Below are 25,834 nucleotides of genomic sequence, written 5' to 3'. Positions count from 1 at the left end.
AGCTGACTATGTTTTTTTTTTTATACTTATAAGGACTTCATAATGTCCTTGAAAAATTGCATATTTCTCCCAAACACCACAGTTAGATTGCTACATATGAAGTGCGTATATAATGTGGGATGACCCCTACAGGAATATACCATCCATTTTTTTCGACTGATAGGAAACAGGAATTGGCTGGGCATTAATGCCTGACACACCTCCACTGAAACTGACCATTAGTTTTTCTGTTACTTATTAGAAATGGGGACTTTATAGGCATCTGAAGTAGTAAAATGTGATATATCTCCAAAATGCTGCAGTAGAATGGTTTCGTATGAGTTGTGCATATAGTATGGGACGTCCATTATAAGAACTGGCCAATACTTTTTTCTACTTATTAGAAAAGAGGACTTTATTGGCATCTGAAGTAGTGAAATGTGACATGCGTATCTCCAAAATGCTGCAGTAAGAATGTTTTCATATGTGGTGTGTGTATATGGTACGGGATGTCCCCTATAAGAACTGGCCATTCGTTTTTTCTACTTATTAGAAATTAGGTTTTTATAGGTGAATAAAGTAGAATAAAGATGTGTGTCTCCAAAACGCTGCAGTAAAATGGTTTCATGTGTGTTGTGCATATAGTAAGGCACATCCCTTATGAGAACTGGGCATTATTTTTTCAACTTATAAGAAATGAGGACTTTATATGCATTTGAAGTAGTAAAATGTGACATAGCTCCAAAACGCTGCAGTAAGATGTTTTCATATGTGGTGTGTATTTGGGATATGTCCTATAGAAAGTGACCTTTATATTTTTCTACTTATTAGAAATGAGGACTTTATAGGCCTCTGAAGTCGATTAATGTGACATTTCTCTAAAATGCTGCAGTAAAATGGTTCCATATGAGGTATGCATATTGTATGGAACATCCCCTTTAGAAACGAACTGTATAGGGAACCCAAAAATGGAATCCGACGGCATGGGCGAAGGTTAACGCATGTATGTCTTTTCAGTGCCCCTGTTGTTACGGATCCCTTGTTTCCCTGGACTCCATATCCCATGATCCTCCTGTTCTCCACACCTGCACTCACTTCCCTCGTCAGCTCCTCATCATCACTCATCACCTGCACCTGGACTCTATTGTCAGCACTCCCCATATATTGCACTCACTCCCTTCACTCCTCGTCCGTTCTCTGTTTTGTTAAGATGTATGTTTGGTGATCTCTGCTTTCTGTTTAATAAATGTATTGTTCGTATTGTGGAAATCCGTATCAGCCTCATCTCTCTACCAGCAACACGTAACACCTGTGAAGTTCACTTAATTTCACTTGTTTAATCTGACTCCGATTTCAAATGATTATTAGTCTTAGGTTGTGTTTCCAATAAGAAATTAATCATTGGTTATGTATTAACTTAGATATTTGATTATTCTGGGTATCCTTTCAATTATTCGTTCATCAAGGACCCAATGCCACACAGAGGTACTCTTCCCGGCTTTTGCGGTAAACTCACAAACATAAACTCGCCAGTCTGATCTTCGTCAGAGTGTGTAATAAGTTAGCTAAACCTTTAGTCAGTTGCCTACTGCTTACTCGAACAAAAGTGTATTTTAATTTAGCCACTTCCATACACCTTACTAAATCAGTGGTAAACTGAAATCAAAAGGTCTTCAGATGAAGTGCCTACTGCTCCTTCATTAATGCGTCTTCAGTTTGTTCTACCCTGGACACAGATTTACGGTAACATTAGCCTCCCATAATTTACTGCTAATAATTATATCAGGAGAATCCAGAGTAAATCAAATATAACCTTTTATGGTAACACTTTATAATAACTGCATGCTATGAATCATTAGTTAAGCATTAGTAAACGATTAATTCATCACTTATAAAGCATTAAAAGACATTAGTAAGCCATTTTATAAATACAGATATAAATGCTTTATTTTTGATTTATAAGCATATCTATAATGAGTTTAATAATTGTATTTATACTTTATTAATAACCAATTTATCATTTTTAAAATAAGTATAACATTATTTACAAACCAGTTATTCAGAAGTTGTCAGTGATTCATAAAATCATTTATTAAGTGTAAGTAAATGATTAATAAACTATTTAAACATTAATTTATACATCTTATTATTTAGACATATAATAATAGTTACTTAGTATGTTAATAAATGCTTTATTAACACATATTCCTATTGCAATTCATGATTAATTCAGATAATTATAAAATATTTAGAAGTGTTTAGTTAACAATTTTTGTGAGCTCATCTAAAGTGAGGACTATGTATGCTTTGTAAAGGTTTTATAAATGAGATTTAAAGGTTCAGTGATCTTCTGCAGTGCTGTTCTCTCATGTTTTAAAGTTAGTACTGAGGTAGTTTTGACACTAGGAATATGTGTTAATAAAGCATTTATTAACACACTGAGTAACTAATACTATATGTCTAAATAATAAGATGCATAAATGTACATTTAAATATTTTATTAATCATTTACTTACACTTCACAAATGATCTTATGAACCACTGACAATTCCTAAATAACTGGTTTGTGAATAATGTAATACATAATTTAGAAATAATAAATTGATCATTAATAAAGTATGAAAATACAATCAATAAACTCATTATAGATATGCTTATAAATCAAGAACAAAGCATTTATAGTTGTATTTATAAATGGCTTACTAATGTCTATTAATGCTTTATAAATGATGAATTGACTATTTACTAGTGCTTAACTAATGCTTAGCTTATGCTTAATTGTGTGAGATTATAAAGTGTTACCCATTTTATTTGTCAGGTAAAAGTGTATCATGCCAGTTACACAAATAACCAATTAGAAGCCAATTCAGAAATCAGAAATCAGAAATAATAACATCAGTTGCTCAAAGATGACTCTAAGAGTAACAATTGCATATACACAAAGTGGTGGATTAGTGTTTTTAAGACACGCACCCATCACTGTACGGGGTTTCTGGCTACAGAAGATCCCACATGACTGCTTTGCACTTTACCTTATATACACAGACCAGAACAAAAGGGTTGTAATTTTTTACTACACCAACACCTGTTTTAGGGGGAGAGGAGTGGGTTTTCACAACACCACTCAAAAAGAGGACTAAATTCTCCTTAGTTTTCAACCTTCTTCATAATACCAGTGACTGCTGTGAATCTGAGACCATTTTACCAACCGCACTGAGACATTTAAAATGATACCAAACATGAAAGGAAAAAACAATAGATATACCAGATACATTATTTATCTTGGAGAACTTTCAGTAACTTGTGTCAGGGGGAAAGGAAGGAGGGCTTGTGTATGTGTGTGTTTCCTGTAGACGTGTGAGGACAGTTTAGGGCAAGGCGTTGTCCTATGCTATTTCTCTGAGTTTTATTGCTTTATTGCAGGGTGCTTGATCTCAGTTTTTGTCTAAAACTGAAAATCAAGTCTTACAGAACCAATAGTTTTTTTCTAAATATTAGAAATGAGGTTTTTATAGGTGTATAAAATAGAACAATAACAAATAATAGATGTGAGGTATGCATACGTCCCTATAAAAGAAGACCACTGTTTTTTCCTATATATTTGAAAGTAGGTGTTTAAAGGACTCTGAAGTCAAATAATATGGAATATTTCCAAAATGCCGCAGTAAAAACAGTTTCATTTGAGGTATGCATGCTGTATGGGATGCCCCCTATAGAAACACCTTTGTTTTTTTTCTACTTATTTTAAATGAGGTGTTTATAGGCCTTTGAAGTCGAATAATGTGATATATCTCCAAAATGCTGCAGTAAAAATGATAAATATGAGGTATGCATACTCTATGGGATGTCCCCTATAGAAACAGACAATTAGTTTTTTCTACTTATTTGAAATGAAGTCTTTATAGGCCTCCACAGTTGAATAATGTGGTAAATCACCAAAATGCTGCAGTAAAATGTACTCATATGAGGTATGCATACTCCATGGGATGTCCCCTATAGAAACAGACCATTAGTTTTTTCTACTTATTTGAAATGAGGTGTTTATAGGCCTTTGAAGTCAAATAATGTGAAATATCTCCAAGATGCTGCAGTAAAATATACTCATAGGAGGTGTGTAAACTCTATGGGACGTCTCCTATAGAAACAGACCATTAGTTTTTCTACTTATTTGTAATGAGGTCTTTATAGACCTGTGAAGTCAAATTATGTGAAATATCTCCAAGATTCTACAGTAAAATTGACTCATATAAGGTATGCATACTCTATGGGACGCCCCCTATAGAAACAGACTCTTCGTTTTTTCTACTTATTTGAAATGAGGTGTTTATAGGCCTTTGAAGTCGAATAATGTGGCATATCTCCAAAATGCTGCAGTAAAATGTACTCATATGAGGTATGCATACTCTATGGGACGCCCCCTATAGAAACTGACAATTATTTTTTTCTACTTATTTGAAATGAAGTCTTTATAGGCCTTTGAAGTCGAATAATGTGGCATATCTCCAAAATGCTGCAGTAAAATGTACTAATATGGGGTATGCATACTCTATGGGACGCCCCCTATAGAAACAGTTCATTGTTTTTTCTACTTATTTGAAATGAGGTGTTTATAGGCCTTTGAAGTCGAATAATGTGGCATATCTCCAAAATGCTGCAGTAAAATGTACTCATATGGGGTATGCATACTCTATGGGACGTCCCCTATAGAAACAGACCATTTATTTTTTCTACTTATTTGAAATGAGGTGTTTATAGGCCTTTGAAGTCGAATAATGTGGCATATCTCCAAAATGCTGCAGTAAAATGTACTCATATGGGGTATGCATACTCTATGGGATGTCCCCTATAGAAACAAACCATTCGTTTTTTCTACTTATTTGAAATGAGGTGTTTATAGGCCTTTGAAGTCGAATAATGTGGCATATCTCCAAAATGCTGCAGTAAAATGTACTCATATGGGGTATGCATACTCTATGGGACGTCCCCTATAGAAACAGACCATTTGTTTTTTCTACTTATTTGAAATGAGGTGTTTATAGGCTTTGAAGTCGAATAATGTGGCATATCTCCAAAATGCTGCAGTAAAATGTACTCATATGAGGTATGCATACTCTATGGGACGCCCCTATAGAAACTGACAATTATTTTTTTCTACTTATTTGAAATGAGGTGTTTATAGGCCTTTGAAGTCGAATAATGTGGCATATCTCCAAAATGCTGCAGTAAAATGTACTCATATGAGGTATGCATACTCTATGGGACGTCCCCTATAGAAACAGTTCATTGTTTTTTTCTACTTATTTGAAATGAGGTGTTTATAGGCCTTTGAAGTCGAATAATGTGGCATATCTCCAAAATGCTGCAGTAAAATGTACTCATATGGGGTATGCATACTCTATGGGACGTCCCCTATAGAAACAGACCATTTTTTTTTCTACTTATTTGAAATGAGGTGTTTATAGGCCTTTGAAGTCGAATAATGTGGCATATCTCCAAAATGCTGCAGTAAAATGTACTCATATGAGGTATGCATACTCTATGGGACGTCCCCTATAGAAACTGACAATTATTTTTTTCTACTTATTTGAAATGAGGTGTTTATAGGCCTTTGAAGTCGAATAATGTGGCATATCTCCAAAATGCTGCAGTAAAATGTACTCATATGGGGTATGCATACTCTATGGGACGTCCCCTATAGAAACAAACCATTGTTTTTTCTACTTATTTGAAATGAGGTGTTTATAGGCTTTGAAGTCGAATAATGTGGCATATCTCCAAAATGCTGCAGTAAAATGTACTCATATGAGGTATGCATACTCTATGGGACGCCCCCTATAGAAACTGACATTATTTTTTTCTACTTATTTGAAATGAGGTGTTTATAGGCCTTCCAAAGTCAAATAATGTGGCATATCTCCAAAATGCTGCAGTAAAATGTACTCATATGAGGTATGCATACTCTATGGGATGTCCCCTATAGAAACAAACCATTAGTTTTTTCTACTTATTTGAAATGAGGTGTTTATAGGCCTTTGAAGTCGAATAATGTGGCATATCTCCAAAATGCTGCAGTAAAATGTACTCATATGGGGTATGCATACTCTATGGGACGTCCCCTATAGAAACAGTTCATTGTTTTTTTCTACTTATTTGAAATGAGGTGTTTATAGGCCTTTGAAGTCGAATAATGTGGCATATCTCCGAAATGCTGCAGTAAAATGTACTCATATGGGGTATGCATACTCTATGGGACGTCCCCTATAGAAACAGACCATTTTTTTTCTACTTATTTGAAATGAGGTGTTTATAGGCCTTTGAAGTCGAATAATGTGGCATATCTCCAAAATGCTGCAGTAAAATGTACTCATATGGGGTATGCATACTCTATGGGACGTCCCCTATAGAAACAGACCATTTGTTTTTTCTACTTATTTGAAATGAGGTGTTTATAGGCCTTTGAAGTCGAATAATGTGGCATATCTCCAAAATGCTGCAGTAAAATGTACTCATATGAGGTATGCATACTCTATGGGACGCCCCTATAGAAACTGACCATTATTTTTTTCTACTTATTTGAAATGAGGTGTTTATAGACCTCCAAAGTCAAATAATGTGGCATATCTCCAAAATGCTGCAGTAAAATGTACTCATATGAGGTATGCATACTCTATGGGATGTCCCCTATAGAAACAAACCATTAGTTTTTTCTACTTATTTGAAATGAGGTGTTTATAGGCCTTTGAAGTCGAATAATGTGGCATATCTCCAAAATGCTGCAGTAAAATGTACTCATATGGGGTATGCATACTCTATGGGACGTCCCCTATAGAAACAAACCATTAGTTTTTTCTACTTATTTGAAATGAGGTGTTTATAGGCCTTTGAAGTCGAATAATGTGGCATATCTCCAAAATGCTGCAGTAAAATGTACTCATATGGGGTATGCATACTCTATGGGACGTCCCCTATAGAAACAGTTCATTGTTTTTTTCTACTTATTTGAAATGAGGTGTTTATAGGCCTTTGAAGTCGAATAATGTGGCATATCTCCGAAATGCTGCAGTAAAATGTACTCATATGAGGTATGCATACTCTATGGGACGCCCCTATAGAAACAGACCATTTGTTTTTTCTACTTATTTGAAATGAGGTGTTTATAGGCCTTTCCAAAGTCAAATAATGTGGCATATCTCCAAAATGCTGCAGTAAAATGTACTGATATGGGGTATGCATACTCTATGGGACGTCCCCTATAGAAACAGACCATTTGTTTTTTCTACTTATTTGAAATGAGGTGTTTATAGGCTTTGAAGTCGAATAATGTGGCATATCTCCAAAATGCTGCAGTAAAATGTACTCATATGAGGTATGCATACTCTATGGGACGCCCCCTATAGAAACTGACAATTATTTTTTTCTACTTATTTGAAATGAAGTCTTTATAGGCCTCCAAAGTCAAATAATGTGGCATACCTCCAAAATGCTGCAGTAAAATGTACTCATATGAGGTATGCATACTCTATGGGACACCCCCTATAGAAACAGTTCATTGTTTTTTTCTACTTATTTGAAATGAGGTGTTTATAGGCCTTTGAAGTCGAATAATGTGGCATATCTCCAAAATGCTGCAGTAAAATGTACTCATATGAGGTATGCATACTCTATGGGACGCCCCCTATAGAAACAGACCATTATTTTTTTCTACTTATTTGAAATGAGGTGTTTATAGGCCTTTGAAGTCGAATAATGTGGCATATCTCCAAAATGCTGCAGTAAAATGTACTCATATGAGGTATGCATACTCTATGGGATGTCCCCTATAGAAACAAACCATTAGTTTTTTCTACTTATTTGAAATGAGGTGTTTATAGGCCTTTGAAGTCGAATAATGTGGCATATCTCCAAAATGCTGCAGTAAAATGTACTCATATGAGGTATGCATACTCTATGGGATGTCCCCTATAGAAACAAACCATTGTTTTTTCTACTTATTTGAAATGAGGTGTTTATAGGCCTTTGAAGTCGAATAATGTGGCATATCTCCGAAATGCTGCAGTAAAATGTACTCATATGAGGTATGCATACTCTATGGGACGTCCCCTATAGAAACAGACCATTGTTTTTTCTACTTATTTGAAATGAGGTGTTTATAGGCCTTTGAAGTCGAATAATGTGGCATATCTCCAAAATGCTGCAGTAAAATGTACTCATATGAGGTATGCATACTGTATGGGATGTCCCCTATAGAAACAAACCATTATTTTTTTCTACTTATTTGAAATGAGGTGTTTATAGGCCTTTGAAGTCGAATAATGTGGCATACCTCCAAAATGCTATAGTAAAATGTACTCATATGAGGTATGCATACTCTATGGGACGCCCCCTATAGAAACTGACCATTATTTTTTTCTACTTATTTGAAATGGAGTCTTTATAGGCCTCCAAAGTCAAATAATGTGGCATATCTCCAAAATGCTGCAGTAAAATGTACTCTTATGAAGTATGCATACTCTATGGGATGTCCCTTATAGAAACAAACCATTAGTTTTTTCTACTTATTTGAAATGAGGTGTTTATAGGCTTTTGAAGTCGAATAATGTGGCATATCTCCAAAATGCTGCAGTAAAAGGGATATTTATGAGGTATGCATACTGTATGGGACGTCCCCTATAGAAACAGACCATTGGTATTTTCTACTTATTTAAAATGAGGTCTTTATAGGCCTAATCAGATAGTAATCCTTATGCAGTAAGACAGTAACACAATTTAATTCAAGAGTAATTGTTATATATGAAAATAACAACAGAGAGATAGAAAGAAATATTAGAAAGATAGACATTACAAAGAAAAAGGAAAGAGATATATTAGAAAAAAGAAAGATATAATACAAAAAAGAAAGATATGTTAAGAGAAAGAAAGAAATATTAGAAAGAAAGACATTAGAAAGAAAAAAGAAATAGATATATTAGAAAAAAGAAAGATATAGTAAGAGAAAGAAACATTAGAAAGAAAAAAGAAAGAGATGGATATATAATCGAAAGAAAAAAGAGAGAGAAAGAAAGAAAGAAAGAAAGAAAGAAAGAAAGAAAGAAAGAAAGAAAGAAAGAAAGAAAGAAAGAAATGTTTTATATATTAGACTGAATAAAGATATAGTAAGAGAAAGAAACATTAGAAAGAAAAAAGAGATAGATAGATAGATAGATAGATAGATAGATAGATAGATAGATAGATAGATAGATAGATAGATAGATAGATAGATAGATAGATAGATATGGGCAACTCAAGCGCTCTGAAAGCGCGTTCTCTCTCTGCTGTTCCTGAAATTACCGTATTTATAGTAATAGGCGCACACACTTTTTTTTTTTGGCGGCTGGCTTGACCGTGTATTTTCAAACTGCGGCTGGCTTGACCGCAGTCATCCGCTGCGTTAGTTTTTAGCTGTACAAAACAGCTCATATGGTGCTTGTTATTGCAAACTGGTATTTCTTACCAACCATATTATTAATTGTCGTAATTATAGTTTTGCCGTTTACTGCACATTTTTTTAGACTTAGCGGCACATTCACAGAAAATAGCTTGCAAAACTTAAGGTGCAACTTAGAGGAATACAACTAGCCTGTTAACATGTGTATTAATATTTTAATTAAAGTAATGTTCGTTTTGTTGCCAAGTTGATGTTGACTAGTTTGGTATTGACTATTTCTTCTTCGCAGAGGCTTTAAGATAATACAGTATGTTCAACTCAAATCAATATTTCATGTCCTTGTATTTATTTATTTTGTGAGTACGTTAACCAGCGTAGTAACCGCGGAATAATATATAATTAACCGGAATATAATTCCGTTTAGGAGTCCTCACATTGTCGAGGTTTATTTACTGATAACACCAGCTCACTTTTCTCTTGGACAAGAAACTTTTTTTCTTCAAATGTTGACCATATCTTAACTTAGCCCTAAACTAGATCATAAACTAAAAACCCACTATTCTCAAGCGAACACCTCACTATTCTCTTCTTGGTTTTAAAACTACAATCTAAACAGCAATATTTGTATTCACAGATGCGAAACTGCAGCGTTTCTTTCTTCTTCCACTAGATGGCTGTGCAACGACATGTAAATAAAACCTATAAATAAAACTTTTTTTAATTAGCTGAAAGTGGTGTTTTCATAATTTCAGGATACATTTACACGTTTGTAAGTTCCAATAAAAATGCAGCAGACTTTAATATCTGTTCCAATTTACCATACTAGTTTACAATCTGTCATCATAAAGACCACATAGACCTCCTTGGCCTATACTAAAAACATTAAATGGACCTTACATGACAGCTTTCTCTTTTAAAAGATTTTAGGGTTTAATTTAGTCCAAAGACTAGGTTTTAATTAAGTCTATATGTGATTTGGATTTTCATGGAAGGTCATGTTGTAACTACTGAGATACTCAGAAGTACAAAGATATTTTAGCTATAAAATAATCTAATATTTGTTATGTCCTTTTGGATTTTATAAATACCATAATTGGTCATTAATATTACAGGCAGCAGCCATTGTACATTTCTACCATCTTAGAATATTATCTTGGAGCACATTAGAATTTTGAACAGCAATATTCATATCCTACGGAAAGAGATGCATGATATTTCCTTAAAACAATGACTTGCAAAGCTCCAAAAACAGAGATTTGGACAACAACACCTACAGTCATGCTGCGCTGAGTCAGTTTGATCTCTCACTTGATGAGAAAAATTCTGTTTCTGCCTCTTCAGTAGCAGCTGTCTCATTTTCTCTCCCATTGTTTTCTTTCACACACTGGTCAGACTGAAGATGATGGATAAGCTCTTCAGAACAGACAGAATAACTTAATGTACTAAGAGCAAATACCAACAAACCCAGCAAATTGATATTAGTAGTGTGTGCAACCACTTGTGTGATCATAAGTTGCAGACGTCATATCACAAATTCACAATATATAAATATTCTGATGTTTTTCTTTTTTCTTTCTTTCTTTTTTTCTTTTTGTCCTAAGCTATCTGGCATGTCATTACCAAAATACTCAGGTTAGGAAAAGGCTGCTAAATTGTGCTCTTGCTCTCCTTTCCAACAGCAAGTTGTCTCATTCACTCTATAGCATTTGCTTGAATAAGAGCATGATCATATATTGTAAAGCTACCCAAAGGATAATGGGGGAAAATGTGTTAATTGCATTAAATACTGTTAAACTGAAAAAAAAAAAAAAACTGAAAAAATTAATTGCATGCATTTACACATAAATTTTGACAGCACCAAGGTTATAATCGTTAACGAAAACGAACGAAAAAAAAACTAGGTGGGGAAAAACATTGTCGTTAAGTGAAATTAAATAAAAACGAGGCATTACAAAAAAACGATAACTAACTAAAACTGTAATGTGTGTTTGGCAAAAATAAAATAAAATAAAATTATAGATTAAATGTCCTTAGTTTTCGTCTTTATCAATGTCTTTCATAGAGCAAATAACGTTTAGCTGCATTTCTTTTCCCTGCGTCTCTCACATACACGCGCGCGCGCACACACACACATCCCCTCCCCTCCGTGCACACCGCGTCTCCATGAGAACGAGTGTTCGACTTTGAAAGCAAGTTCGCTAAAGGTTGGTATCTCGTGAACACCTTTACACAAACACACATTAAAAAGTGGTATAAACATATTTTTAATTCTGAATATAACTTTGTCAGCGTGTTAATGTCGACGCGAGAAGCGATTGCTACTGCAGCAAGTTAACTAGTCGCAAGTTTGAGGTAAAATGCACTTGGGTTGTCGATGTCAAAACACTGTAACGTTATAAGCTGTGATTCAAATATTAAATAGTCATTTGTTTACTCTTACACTGAATGTTTGCTGCTTCAATATAAAAGTGTTTGCATAGTTCACCCAAAATGAAAATTACTGTGAGAAAAAAATCAATTTTACAGAGTTTTAGTGTCACTGAAGGTAAACTGCGTTGCTCATGGTGGTTAACGTTACCTCTCTTAACGTGCTCTTGCTGAATGGCAAGGATTGCACTATGGACTATTGTAGCTTTTGTATGTTTTCTTTTTTTTTTTTTTACTGTATTTTATTTTTTATAACGAACAAGCTGCGATGTCACATTTCCGCTGCTTTGTTGTGTGTGCGTGAGGCGCGGGCGCGATCAAACAGCTGTCTTTGCAGGGGACTTGCCTCATCGTCATGGCAACGGTTCGTAGTCAGGTCAGATTACGTCAGAGTTGGTTGCAGTTTGTTGGATGCTCAGACTACCAAACTAACGCCGATTAAACATGTTCTAAACATGTTCAGTCCGGTGAAAACCGACTCAGACCAACACCAACAGGTGTATCGCACCGATCCGATCAAACTCCAACAGACGAGTTTGTTGGCGTTTGTCGGTGCGGTGTGAATTGGCCTTTACACTGAATGTTTGCTGCTTCAATCCAGACGAGTAGGCTATTGTAAATTTAGTATAGGGTGTGAAAATTGTACCGCTGTGGTATTTGTATAGGGTGTGAATTCTGTATAGAAGATGTGTAGATTTTTGGTAGATTTTTTGGGCAATTTTGTGAAGGTGTCACACACACTAAAAAAAATTGAAAAGCTGTATTTAAAGTTTTTTTTTTTTTTTTTTTTGTTATTTGTCATGTTCTTTTCTCAGATTGAGCTCCCTGACAATCTGACAGAAATGTCTTGTTGTGGCTCAAAAATGGGTTGAAAAGGCTACATGCGGTTCATGTATGTCTTCTTTAGTCTGTTGGCTCTTTAGGTTTTTTACTGGCACACATCACTTACACATTTTGCACTTACTGCGGAGTGTTGAGACTGTTTACATATTTGTGCCCATATGTACATTTTATGTACTGGTTTTATTTTTGAATTAATATTTTCTAAAATTGTATGATGTTTTTGTTGTTTGATGTTTATGTTATTATTACACAATACTTTTTCTGACCTTTTTGAATCTTGCCCCTGACAAATAACCCAAATTACAAAAAAAGACTAAAACTAACACTAAAACTAATAAAAACTAAACTAAAACTAAGCATTTTCAAAAAATAAAAACTAAACTAAACTAGCAAACCCACTTTAAAAACTAATTAAGACTAAACTGAATTTGAAAACAAAAAGTCAAAACGAAATAAAAATAAAAACTAATGAAAAATGCAAAACTATAATAACCTTGGACAGCACTATATATATATATATATATATATATATATATATATATATATATAAAATAACAGGTTTTTGTTTTTAACGCTTTAATTTGAAGCTGAAATATGTGGTCAGTCCATAAAATCACACTCCTTTTGTCCAATATGACTAATGAAATACATTCATTTACTGCATTCATTTATTGTCCAAATAATGTAATCATTTGCATTATAACAATTGGCATGATTATTACAAGTTCAATGTCACTACAGGGCAGTTGTGACCCATTTGCAACATAATTGCAGTATAAAATGCAAAACATTTAACTGTAATGTAGAATATTTAATGTTCACAGCCTCTCTGTTTTACCAAAAATATTTTTTAAAGAATATATAGTATAATGTTATTTCAGAGAGCTGTCCAATCAATCAGATTTTTTCCTGATGCTTTAAGTAGCATGTTAGTTTTAGAGAAGTGCCTGCATCCAAAGAAGCCTAAATGTGCAGAGTATGGTGATGGATGTGAAGTCTCAAGGACATGATGACGTTTCTGGAAAAACAAAAACAAAACAGCCAGTCAGATATTCCTTTACTACCTCGTAATGATTTTTAAAGGTGCAGTTTTCAGTAACCTGTGCCACTGTATAAATGCAATATTTACAGTCAAACGTTATTATTCATACCACAAGCAGAAGTGCACAGCGACAGATAAAACTGTAACATTTAGCTGGTCATCAACATGGTGGTCCCATGAGATGACCCACTCCATGTAAAATAAAATCGTTTTTAATAAATAAAAAAAAATGCTGAGTGCACCTTATATTCCAGATAAATATATTTACATTTCATAATTCTGTCTTTGTTAACTTACTCTGTCAATCACTCTGCCTTTCCTCTGAGCATACGAGCCCCAAAGCAGAAAGACCAGGCCATTGAGGTTCCTGCTGAGCCACAGGACCACAGCATCTGTGAAGAGCTCCCAGCCTTGACCCTCATGAGAGGTGGGTTGATGAGCCCTCACTGTCAACACAGAATTCAGCAGCAGAACACCTGACAATATAAATAACATGTACATTAAACTTAATGAATCTGATAGCTTTCTTTACAAATGATGCTATAACAGGCTCGTAGTGTATGTTCAGACGTTTGAGGACGTTTTAGATTTTTAAATGTTTTTGAAAAAAGGCTGTTATGCTGACCAAGGCTGCATTTATATAATCACAAATACAATAAAAAAACAGCAATATTATGAAATATTTTAATAATTTAAAATAACTGTTTTCTGTTTAAAGTGTAATTTATTTCTGTGATGGCAAAACTTAATTTTCAGCAGCCTTTACTCCAGTCTTTAGTGTCACATGATGGTTTAGAAATCATTCTGATATGCTGATTTGGTGCTCAAGAAACATTTCTTCTTATTGTCAATGTTTAAAACAGTTGTGCTGATGAAACTGACAGCATTTTGTTTAAAACCTTTCATCCTTGGTGAATAAAAGTTTTAAGTCTTTCAAAAAAAATCATTCTGACCTCAAACCATTGAACAGTAGTGTATGTTGATTACATACCCTGTTTAGCCCATTCTGTAAGGTCTCCATGACCTGGATGCTGGAAGCCAACAATATCTTCTGTCAGCTCCGTAAATATGTTTTCCAAACTGCAGTAATTGAAGCAGGTCAGCAAATACGGAAATAGAGTTATCATTAGAGATGTACAGTTAGGGGCCGTACACACAGAACACGTTTTTCCATTCCACTGGACTTCTTTTCCATTGTTTTTCTATGGAAACGCATTAGACAGACGTGCTTGATCTTTGTGCTCATGTCTCGCCTCTTTTGATGCATATCACGCACGACACGCCATTCTAAACATGCGGCGCTAAAGTTAAAAGAAACATCTTTATAAAAAAAATGCATCTCTAGACCTTGCTTTTTTACATTCCGCTGATGTGAGTCTTGTACTTTTAACCGCAAAAACGTGCTCTGTGTGAATGGTCTAAGATGTCATTTTGGTGAGATGATTGAAAAATTTCACAGTTGCTGTACCTAGGAGGAGGAGGTTTAGGCCTCAGCACACTGAAGGCCAAACCATGGGCTTGACCTGGATGGTGATAGGGGTCTTGCCCAAGAATGACCACTTTTACCTGTCAACACAAACTGTAGTGTATTGAAATTGCACTAAAAAGCACTTATTTTTTATATCTCTTCCTTTTCACATATTATATACTTACATCTTCAATTGCACACAAAGTTGTGCAATAAAACACCTGCTCAGGGCTGGGATAGACAGTAAAGCATTTCCTCTCCATTGTAACAAAAGACATTAGCTGAAAAAAAAAGAACCAAAACAGGAACAAGTGTTTTTTTACTTCATCTTCATAGTGTTAATTTGATAATGTCTCATACTGAGTATCACTTACTTTTGTAAAATAAGGTTTTGTAAATTCAGTCCCAATTTGTCTTCGCCAGCTTTCACCAACAGGTACAGGTACGTTTCGGCTGGCCAGTCGTTCAAGTGCGGCGCGTCTGTTCTGCTCTATCTGATGCAGCTGCTCCTCACTGAGCTGCATGCTCTTACTAGTAACTTGCTCTTTGCAGGATTCTGTATCATTTACAAGAGGGAAAAAAAGGAATAGCACACGCTCAGTAAAACTCTCTTTTTGAAAGGACTGTGCTTGGTTTGTCACAATATGAAGGCCCAGGAAATGCAAGAAAGTTTGAATACAGCCTTTTCTACACTAAATACCTTAAACAGAAATTTAAATACAGAGCTTGTTGAACTTTTTCAGAGCCTTAACCTACCGTTTGACATGTCCAAAGTAAGATAAGTGTATGCACTGTGTATGCACTCGTTGGCGTTTCTCAGAGACCCCTTCACAAATACTGCTGCATCACTGTTATGCTGCCATGTCATGCAAATTCAGGTTCGCTCCACCATTTGCAAAACTGAAAGCGAAACTTCAAACCTAAACCATGACAGTAACTGTTAGCCGAGCAGAGACATGACAGGTCATATGAGCTGGCATGTGTTGTGTTTAAATATGACTACATGTTAGATCTGGTGATATTACCTGTTTGTGTGATTCAAAACAGACTCTTTTTAATTAAACATGAACATTTTAAATCTAACTTTGTACAAAACCCCTGAAATTTGACTTCACCCTTGACTCTAGTTCAACCTTTTTTACTTGAACGCCTCTCATTGTACAAGACAATATTCTCTATGTACGGCAAGATATTTCCAGTATTTCTACTGTAATTATGTCAAAACTACCTGCTTTCAAACTTTTCATTGATATGTTAAATGAATTAATGTGTGGTAATTTATTTAATATATTATAATATATGTTATGTATTCCAGAATATGTTCTTCAATAAAAACAGTAGTCATTAATGGAAAATGAAAAGGTTTTTTTTCTCTGTTTTTATACCATTTCTGTCAGGACCACTATCGTCAAATATGATAGATAATGCATAGAGTTTGTATTGGCGGTATGGTTCTGTTCTGGACAAGAACTCCCTGTGCATCCATGCAGCCTAGCATGGATAAGAGCAGGGAGAGCAGCAATAAACCCCCCAGGGTAAACAGAACAGGACCAACATGCAGATATCATTAAATGTCATGATTTAAAATACACATTTTTCGAGAATTAGTCTGATTCAGGGGAAATAATAAGGCCAATCCTGACTGAAGAGAGGAGGAGCTGGGGATGGAGGAGGGTAATTTGCTCCTGAGAAATGCAATAGCTGCTGATAATACTGAGGAACTTATATATAGATGCCGTAATAGGCGTCGTATTCCTATAGGTAGACGCAAGTCACCTGGGAGTCAGCTGATGCAAGCTTGACTGACGTGACCTGCCAGAACTGACGCTAACGCTAGATTTTAGTTTAGATTCAATTTTAAGTTTGATTATTTTAATATAATATTTTAAATAATTTTAAGTCCTCCTGTAGCCCCCTTAATGAGAACTAGTGTCACAGTTGTGTTCAGTTTAGTGTTGTGTTCATGGACTTCCAGTTTGTTTTAATTTGTCACATGTTCCTTTGTTCAGTTTCCCGCCACTCGTCTGTCTCATCATTATTAGTTCATATATGTCAGCTGTGTTCTATTAATTATCCTCAGTCGTGTTTGCTATTTAAGTTCCTCCTGTTCGCTCTGTCTTTGTCCGATCACCGTTATGTTTAGTGTGTTTGTTTCGCCTGTCTGTTTTACTTGTCCTGCATGTCAAGGATTGTTGTTAATAAAACCTGTTGTTGGATCTTTAATCTTCGTCTGTTTGCCTGCAATTACCCGTGACAGCTAGTGCCCTAGATTTTTTATTCCGTTTCTGTGGCGCTTAAAATCATCTCAGTTATTTACTTTGCTGTTTGGGCATATTATAAGTGAAGTGTGTGTATACCTCTGAAGAATTTGTTTCTGTGAATTAAATTTTTTTTTTTTTTTAAGTCGGATTGATATTTTGTCTTAGAAATAAAATGCAGCATAGCTTGCGGCCCAATTATTGCCAACTGGAGAAAAAGAACACAAAGTAAGAGTAATTATCATTAATTCATTCAAAAGAGGATGTGGTCGTTCAGTGTTCATGAGGTGCTTGTCTAGTTTATGAGAACCAATAGTTTCCTCTGTTCTTAACATCCCTAATACTTCTGTTTATCTACAAACCTTTCTAATGGCAATGAATAAGATTTTACTAAAGAAATCCTACACATCCTCTTGATCTGGATTAGGGCTGGAGTGGCTTGTTGTTTAGGGATGACATGATGCCATGTGGGTTGTACTCTGGAGGTCTGTTTAACTACTTAAGACCAAGCCCACTCCCTTAGTTTACCGTCCCCAGTGTTATGTTGATGTAATCAGAGTCACACACTGGTCTAACCTGTTCTATAGCTAAATGTGCTGTTATGGTTTAGCAGTCCATTATAGCGTCCCGGTGAAATGAGTGGGTTGACAAGATCATCACAGGTGGCTTACAAGCGATGGAAAGACGCTGATATCAGGTAATCCATGTGTGTTTTGTGTTTACTTGTAAAAATAGACTTTTAATCGACTGAAAACCGTAGCCTGGAAATATCAGAAAGAATGCAGTCTTAAATTATGTTTAGATAGTGAAATGAAAAGCCTACAGCAGCTTCAATAATACTGATTTTAAATATTTTAACAGTTTCCGATTTACGTTGGATTTTTTAAACCGTACAAAGGCTAAAGTCTGTATTTTTTGAAAATGCATCCTTAGTGTTCATGAGGAGCAGTCTGGGAATAATGAGCCTAGCAAAGAAGGAGTTTGCACTATGCTGGAGCAAGAGGATTTGGGGGACAGCAAGACCAGAAGCTCTGGAATGTCAGGTTGGCATCTCTATCCTACATTTGTAGATGAATGCACAATTCCTCTTTATTCTAAGATTGCGTTGTTTAAAGCCTAAATTGATGATTAAGGCCTGGCTCTTGGTGTAATGTATGCATGCAGTGCAGCTATTGGATTGAGTTCATTTATGAGGTGTGAGGTCAGTTTAGAATGATCAAAAAAGAATTATTTTGTTTAAGAAATATTATGTACGTGTGCTACTGGACATAATTAAAGTGAAGGTCAGATTTTTTTGTTTATAGAGCAACAAAAAATAGGTTATAATTAGGCACAAATATATAATTAGACAGGCAGAAACACTGATCAATTACATCTTGTGAGGGTTTTTTTTTTTTTTCATTTTTGTAGTCAAACTATTCACTATTCACAAGTCTTTGTGTCACAAGCATTGCAGCATCAGATATACCAGTTAGTTCAAGCTACTTTGTCAACAGAATTTAATTCCTCACAGGGTTGAGGTCATGCTTTTTACTGAATACATACTAGCTCATCATTAAGTAAGTATTTATTTTTCACTAGAAACATTTACTGTGGAGGAAGCAGTTGAAGCTATTGGTTTTGGATGCTTTCAGTGGAAGCTGTCTATGCTAACTGGAGTTGCGTGGGTAATAAATGTTAATTACTGAATTAATTAACTGTTAATTACATAAGTAATGTTTACTGAACAAAATTTGTTTAGTTAATTCAGTTTACTTAAAAATTTGTTTACTGAGAACTCACAATATTCCTGTTTCTTACCTCCATGCGAAGATGGCTGATTCTATGGAAATGATGCTCCTTAGTATTGTAACTCCTCAACTGCGCTGTGAATGGAGGCTCTCAAGCTGGAAAGTGGCATTCATAACAGCGGTCAGTATATTTACTGTTGTACACTAACTTGGTTAAACACCACCTGGGGTTAAATTTGGTTATAGCTTCATGAAAAAGTGATAGAATATCGAGGAAAACAATATGTTGATTTTTAAAGGGTAATTCACCCAAAAATGAAAATTATCCCATGATTTACTCACCCTCAAGCCATCCTAGGTCTATATGACTATCATGACCTAGGTGTATATGAGTATCGTCTTTCAGACGAACACAATCTGAGATATACCGTATTTAAAAATATCCTGGACCTTGCAAGCTTTATAATGGTAGTAAATGGGGGTGGGGATTTTGAAGCCCCAAAAAAGTGCACCTACCTTCATAAAAATAACCCATACGGCTCCAGGGGTTTAATGTATGATGTAGGATATAGGAGTATCATAAGCTAGGTCAGTGTTTCTATCCTCTATCCTCTGCGCTTCTGTGTTTGTCATTGCATCATGCGTCAGGTCGGAGGTTGCTCTTCCATTGCAAATCAATACATACTGCCAGAAGCTAGTTATTATAGTTAATAAAGTTTTGAATATGGATTTTTTTTTACAAAAAAACACTGCTTCGCTTCAGAAGGCCTTTATTAACCCCCCTGGAGCTGTATGGATTATTTATTGATGGATGCATTTTTTTTAGGCTTCAAAATCTCAACCCCCATTCACTACCATTATAAAGCTTGGAAGAGCCAGGATATTTATAAATATATCACCATTTTCATTTTTGGGTGAACTATCCCTTTAAGGTTAATGCTAGGCATACTCAGTATTGTCAAGACTTTTGCAATATTTAATCTTTTGAATCTTAAATGTATTGTTATTATTTTGTACGTACCTTGTCAGGTAGTGTTCATTGGAATGATGCTCAGCTCCTCACTTTGGGGAAACATTTCAGACAAGTATGGCCGAAAAGTGGTACGTTTGGTTTAAATTAAGCACGTCACTTGAGTAAATGAATTAAAATCAATGCATGCATTCTTTATATAATTATAAACATAAAGCAGTCATTGCCTCACTGACAACCTCACTGTCTCCATCTGTTAGTGTTTAACACTGTGCATGCTGTGGACATTGTTCTATGGGCTTTTCAGTGCTTTAGCACCTGTTTATAGCTGGATCTTAGTCTTGCGAGGCCTCGTGGGATTTGGCCTGGGAGGAGCCCCTCAGTCGTGAGTTTTTACATCAATGAACAAACAATGAAGTGTTGCTTATGGTTTCAAGTCACATTCATAAGTGAGCAACACTCCGATGCAACATTTTATTTATAGGTCTTTTTATTTATGTTCGAGATACTAAGGCTACTAGTGCTACATGATTGTGCACTTATTAGTGCCAATATGCTTTAAGCATTTAGTTTTACATCATCGTGTGTTAAAACATAATTATCTTAACTTCCATATTTCCCTAAGGGACCATTAAACTCCTGAAGTGTTACATTTGCTCACTACTGTGAAGAACCTGACCAGTCTTGTTGACCTAGTATAATTAGCTGTGTTGTTTTTCTGTATGTTTATAAAATATAAATTCAAAAGTTTGTTTGTGATATGATTTATATTTCTGATTTATATGATTATATTCACTTTTGTTAAGTTAAATGCATCCATGCTGAATAGAAGTATTGATTTCTTTCAAAAAGAATCTTACTGAACCAAAACTTTTGAACAGTAGTGTAAAAGAAATACCCTCTCTCTTTTTTTCTCCAGCAAATTTCTTAAAGGTGCCCTAGAATCAAAAATTGAATTTACCTTGGCATAGTTGAATAACAAGAGTTCAGTACACGGAAATGACATACAGTGAGTCTCAAACACCATTGTTTCCTCCTCCTTGTGTAAATCTCATTTGTTTAAAAGACCTCCGAAGAACAGGCGAATCTCAACATAACACCGACTGTTACGTAACAGTGGGGATCATTAATATGTATGACCCCAACATTTGCATATGCCAGCCCATGTTCAAGGCATTACACAAGGGCAGGCAGTATTAATGTCTGGATGTGCACAGCTGAATCATCAGACTAGGTAAGCAAGCAAGAACAATAGCGAAAAATGGCAGATGAATCAATAATAACTGACATGATCCATGATTACATGATATTTTTAGTGATATTTATAAATTGTCTTTATAAATGTTTCGTTAGCATGTTGCTAATGTACTGTTAAATGTGGTTAAAGTTACCATCGTTTCTTACTGTATTCACAGAGACAAGAGAGCTGTCGCTATTTTCATTTTTAAACACTTGCAGTCTGTATAATTCATAAACACATCTTCATTCTTTATAAATTTCTCCAACAGTGTGTAATGTTAGCTTTAGCCACGAAGCACAGCCTCAAACTCATTCAGAATCAAATGTAAACATCCAAATAAATACTATACTCACATGATCCGACGCATGCATGCAGTATGCATGACGAACATCTTGTAAAGATCCATTTTAGGGTTATATTAGCTGTGTGAACTTTGTAAATGCACTGTATTATAGACAAGAGCTCGGGGACAGGGAGCGCGCGATTTAAAGGGGCCACAGCGTGAATCGGTGCATAGTTAATGATGCCCCAAAATAGGCAGTTAAAAAAATTAATTTAAAAAAATCTATGGGGTATTTTGAGCTGAAACTTCACAGACACATTCAGGGGACACCTTAGACTTATATTACATCTTGTAAAAACTGGTTCTAGGGCACCTTTAACATGTGTAAATATTTGTTTAAACATAAAAAGATTCAACAACTGAGACATAAACTAAACAAATTTCACTAACATTTGACAAACAGAAATGGAATAATGTGTCGCTGAACAGAGCGGGGATCAATATCAAAAGTTGCAGTCAGTATCTGGTGTTTGCAGTCAGTATCAGTTTTTGCTGTGAGATGTTCTTCCAAGACACAAGTTCTCTAAAACGTCTGGGGGGACATATATGTACACGTGGTTTGGCACTGCAAGAACGACCTGTAGCACTGTCGGCATCTTACATTACGGACATTGCAATTTATTTCTCTGGTCACATCTCCAGTCCTCATGCCTCCTACTGCAGGACTACAGCATGTTCACATGTTATGAGGGGCCCTGGGCATCTTTCTCTTGGTGTTTTTCAGAGTAGAAAGGTCTCTTTAGTGTCCTAACTTATTGTTCCTGTGACCTTAATTGTCTACCGCCTGTAAACTTTCCAATGAGGATATATAAAGCTTATTTGGATTTTTTATTTTTAAAAATGGACGTTTCTTTTTTGCATTTTTCTTTTTATATATAATTTTACATTTTTAATAAAACATAATGCCCTACTTTAAATTTAATTTTATAATTTTATTTTTTTAAATAATATTCCATTCCTTTTTTTACAGTGTGACATTATATACTGAATTCCTCCCAGTGAAAACCAGAGGGATATCCATAATCCTGTTAGGGGTAATTAAGACCACTGTTTTTTTTTTTCAACTATTGCACACATTTTCAGTATCAAATTACTATACACTTTATTACACTAAGTTAGATTGTTAATGTTGTAACTGATTGAGGCAATGTTTTGTAGGTTATTATTAAATATACCTTAAAATACCTTTAAAATGTCCTCTAATAATGAGAATTACCAAAGTGTGTCCTTATAATGATCTTGATAATTAAAAAAATGAATTATTGTGCTGTCCTGATAGGTGTTCTGGGCCTTGGGTGCCGTGTTTGAAGTGTTACTGGCTATAGTGGTCATGCCCACATTAGGCTGGAAATGGCTGCTAGCTTTCTCCACTTTTCCTCTTGTTGTCTTTGCTGCCTCCTGCTGTGTATGTATGGCTGTAACAATGTTTTAAACTGTTATTAGACATAAGGCTCATGTTCAGGTGCCTGACTGAAAGTCTACACTTTGAATGTTGATTGTGTGCATTTTGTCATGTAGTGGTTACCAGAGAGTGCTAGATTTGATGTACTGAGAGGCAGAGGAGACAAGGCCCTGAAGACTCTGAAACGTGTAGCAGCGTCTAATGGGAGCACTATGCCTACAGGAAGACTTATAGCCAACACACAGGTATGTGGGGATGCCAGTCCTACATCTTTTCTCTAAATCTCCTACTCGCACATTATTTTGGAATTTCTCATTTTTGGATTTTTATGTTTATATTGTAAATTAGAGTAGCAAAAGATTTGTGTTTATGTGTTCTAGAATGATCGTGGGAGAATTAGAGATCTTTTTATTCCAGAATACTGCAAGACAACACTTCTGGTCTGGTTTATCTGGTATGCATATTGTTAAAAAATGTTAAATCTATCCATATACAGTAAAACTTCTAAAAACTTACCTTTGTTTGTTTTACACACAGGATATGTAGTGCTTTTTCATATTATGGTCTTGTGCTGCTAACCACTGAGATGTTCCAAGCAGGATCTGCGTGTAGTGGTGAGTGGTCTGTAAGTATTTTTTGTAAACAAAGTCATCATAAAATGTGCACAGACTTGATTTTAACAGAACAGTTTGTGTTTAACTTAGGCTAGGACCATAAATCTAAGCTACACTACTGTTCTGGGGTCAGTAGGATTTTTTTTCATGTTTTTGCAAGAAGTCTCTTATGCTCACCAAGGCTGCATTTATTTGATCAAAATACAATAAAATCAGTAATATTGTGAAATATGATTACAATATAACAAACTACTTTTTTCTGTTTTAATATATTTAATATAAGATGGCAAAGAGGAATTTTCAGCCATTAATCCAGTCTTCAGGGTCACATGATTGTTCAGAAACCATTCTAATATGGTGACTTAGTGCTCAAGATCATTTCCTATTATTATCAATGTTTAAAACAGTTGTGCTGCTTAGTATTTTTGTGGAAACCATTATGCATTTTTTTTAAATAATTCTTGAATAGAAAGTTCATAAAAATCAACTCTTTTCACTTTTGACCCCAAACTTTTAAACAGTAGTGTAAATTTTATGTACTCACCATAGAAAGTAGTACCTTTTTGATCTGTAATGACTCATTTTGATATCATTTCTTTAACTATTTCAATTCCAGTCACTGACAACTCAAGTATGGAACCTCTGTGCAATTTGGAGTGCAAATATCTGACTACTGATGATTATAAGGACCTTCTGTGGACCACCTTAGCAGAATTTCCTGGTGACGTGGCACCATATGTCATTCTCCCCTCTCAAATGTTGTTTTTAGTTAATTAACCTAAATGCAAACATTGTTATATGAGCTACATATAAACTGATAGACAACTGTGTGATTTATGTCTTGATGTCAGAATAGGTATTCTGGTCTCCGTGTGGATGATCGATCGAATTGGCCGGAGAAAAAGCATGGCATTTTTTTTTTTAGCGTTCTCTCTGTGTATCTTGCCACTGTACGCCTGCACACAAAGGTACATTCATCAAGTCATCAAAAAACCTGTACAGACACTGATAAGTATCCCAAATAAATGTCGTAATTGTAAAAGGAAGAGAAAAAACAGCCTAAATATTTTTCAAGACGCTGTAAGTGACAATGTTGATTTTTTTTCTTTACTATTTCCAGGACAGTTCTCATAGTCTTTATTTTCATTGCTCGAGCCTGTATAACAGCAGGCTGGCAGGTTGCATATGTTTATACACCTGAGGTAAGGCTTAATTGCAAAGCAGCTTATTGTGCTTCAGTCAGTCCTAGTCGAATTTATATTTAAAATGCAGTTCTCTTTTTTACTTGTTTTGGCCTCCTCAGGTTTTCCCTACTGCAACCAGGGCTATTGGTATTGGTACAAGCAGTGGGATGGCTCGTGTTGGAGCTCTCATCACACCATTTATTGCTCAGGTAGAGCATTCCTCTGATTTCCTAAGAAGAAAAAAAGGTGTAATGAACATGTATTGATGCATGTTTGCGTCTGTCCCTCTTCAGGTACTTCTGAAAACATCAGTTTACCTGGCTCTGTCTGTGTATTTAATATGTTGTTTGCTGGGCACAGTAGCATCCTGGGCTTTGCCCATGGAAACAACAGGGCGGAGCTTACAGGAATCAACTCAAAACACCATGGAACAAAAACACATGGAAAGGCCGCATGGCTCTGAGACAGCCGAATCCTCCAGCAACACATCTCCTTAACAGCACATGGAAAACTGAAACTGTTTGATATCAGAAAAACAATGTATAATCAGGCCATTCTGGTATATACTAAATGTTGTGTAAGTCCATTCTAAATGTACTGATTCATCAGAGATTTTTAGAAAAACAATAATATGCATGTATTATGCTCATAAAATGCTAACTTGTGTTTCTGGTCTTTTTTCTTTTGAAATGGTACATAAACCCGTTTATGATGCCAAGTACTTGTGTAAATAAAAGACCCAATGAAATGGTTTGACAAGTGTAGATTTCTGTCCTGTGTTGTTTTTTTCAATAGATTCTATGCACACCTAATGCCTAACTCTTTCCGCCATATTTCTAATAACAGTCATTATATTACATTGTATATTCTATATATTATTAACTATAGTAAACACATCATTTGAGTTCCA

General features: G+C 35.2%; 2 protein-coding genes across 8 annotated transcripts in view; one reads left to right on the top strand and one right to left on the bottom strand.

Annotated features, from left to right (window-relative positions):
- The window catches only part of svopb (SV2 related protein b), a 39,542-nt gene extending 13,854 nt beyond the window's left edge, over positions 1-25,688 (top strand). The window contains exons 1-18 of one of the 6 annotated variants that reach the window (XM_048187829.1): positions 9,365-11,607; positions 14,042-14,142; positions 18,055-18,138; positions 18,375-18,484; positions 19,023-19,108; positions 19,254-19,352; positions 20,201-20,272; positions 20,402-20,526; positions 22,695-22,758; positions 23,004-23,129; positions 23,243-23,371; positions 23,507-23,580; positions 23,664-23,740; positions 24,357-24,461; positions 24,597-24,708; positions 24,861-24,942; positions 25,044-25,133; positions 25,218-25,688. In XM_048187829.1, coding sequence (XP_048043786.1) covers positions 18,077-18,138; positions 18,375-18,484; positions 19,023-19,108; positions 19,254-19,352; positions 20,201-20,272; positions 20,402-20,526; positions 22,695-22,758; positions 23,004-23,129; positions 23,243-23,371; positions 23,507-23,580; positions 23,664-23,740; positions 24,357-24,461; positions 24,597-24,708; positions 24,861-24,942; positions 25,044-25,133; positions 25,218-25,421 — 1,617 coding nt within the window. In that variant the 5' untranslated portion in view covers positions 9,365-11,607; positions 14,042-14,142; positions 18,055-18,076 and the 3' untranslated portion in view covers positions 25,422-25,688. Of the gene's footprint in view, positions 1-9,364; positions 11,608-14,015; positions 14,143-18,051; positions 18,139-18,374; positions 18,485-19,022; positions 19,109-19,253; positions 19,353-20,200; positions 20,273-20,401; positions 20,527-22,694; positions 22,759-23,003; positions 23,130-23,242; positions 23,372-23,506; positions 23,581-23,663; positions 23,741-24,356; positions 24,462-24,596; positions 24,709-24,860; positions 24,943-25,043; positions 25,134-25,217 lie in introns of those variants that run through there. The other 5 variants (XM_048187824.1, XM_048187827.1, XM_048187825.1 and 2 more) reach the window with 5 other exon arrangements.
- ungb (uracil DNA glycosylase b) lies at positions 13,328-19,357 on the bottom strand. 2 transcript variants are annotated; one of them, XM_048187867.1, is made up of 7 exons: positions 19,242-19,357; positions 15,558-15,739; positions 15,369-15,464; positions 15,184-15,281; positions 14,707-14,795; positions 14,013-14,191; positions 13,328-13,691 (listed from the first exon to the last, which is right to left on the bottom strand). In XM_048187867.1, the coding sequence occupies exons 2-7, from the start codon at positions 15,705-15,707 to the stop codon at positions 13,551-13,553; spliced, it is 753 nt and encodes a 250-aa protein (XP_048043824.1). In that variant the 5' UTR covers positions 15,708-15,739; positions 19,242-19,357; the 3' UTR covers positions 13,328-13,550. The 2 variants fall into 2 exon arrangements, with proteins under 2 accessions (XP_048043824.1, XP_048043823.1); XM_048187866.1 differs by lacking the exon at positions 19,242-19,357 and adding an exon at positions 15,940-16,657.
- Positions 25,689-25,834: the final 146 nt, after the last annotated feature.

This window comes from Megalobrama amblycephala, linkage group LG4, assembly GCF_018812025.1.
Source record: "Megalobrama amblycephala isolate DHTTF-2021 linkage group LG4, ASM1881202v1, whole genome shotgun sequence".
NCBI classification, from domain to species: Eukaryota; Metazoa; Chordata; class Actinopteri; order Cypriniformes; family Xenocyprididae; genus Megalobrama; species Megalobrama amblycephala.
Note: the sequence above shows the minus strand (reverse complement) of the source record. Positions and strands in the feature narration are given on the sequence as shown.

What these genes read in the sequence shown, in the direction of transcription:
- ungb (XM_048187866.1), bottom strand. Translation starts at nt 16,051, where the DNA reads ATGACATGGCAGCATAACAGTGATGCAGCAGTATTTGTGAAGGGGTCT. An exon ending in CTTTGTGTGCAATTGAAGAT is followed by an intron (nt 15,282 to 15,368) that starts GTAAGTATATAA and finishes TTGTGTTGACAG; the next exon opens with GTAAAAGTGGTCATTCTTGG. An exon ending in TACAGAATGGGCTAAACAGG is followed by an intron (nt 14,192 to 14,706) that starts GTATGTAATCAA and finishes TTATATTGTCAG; the next exon opens with GTGTTCTGCTGCTGAATTCT.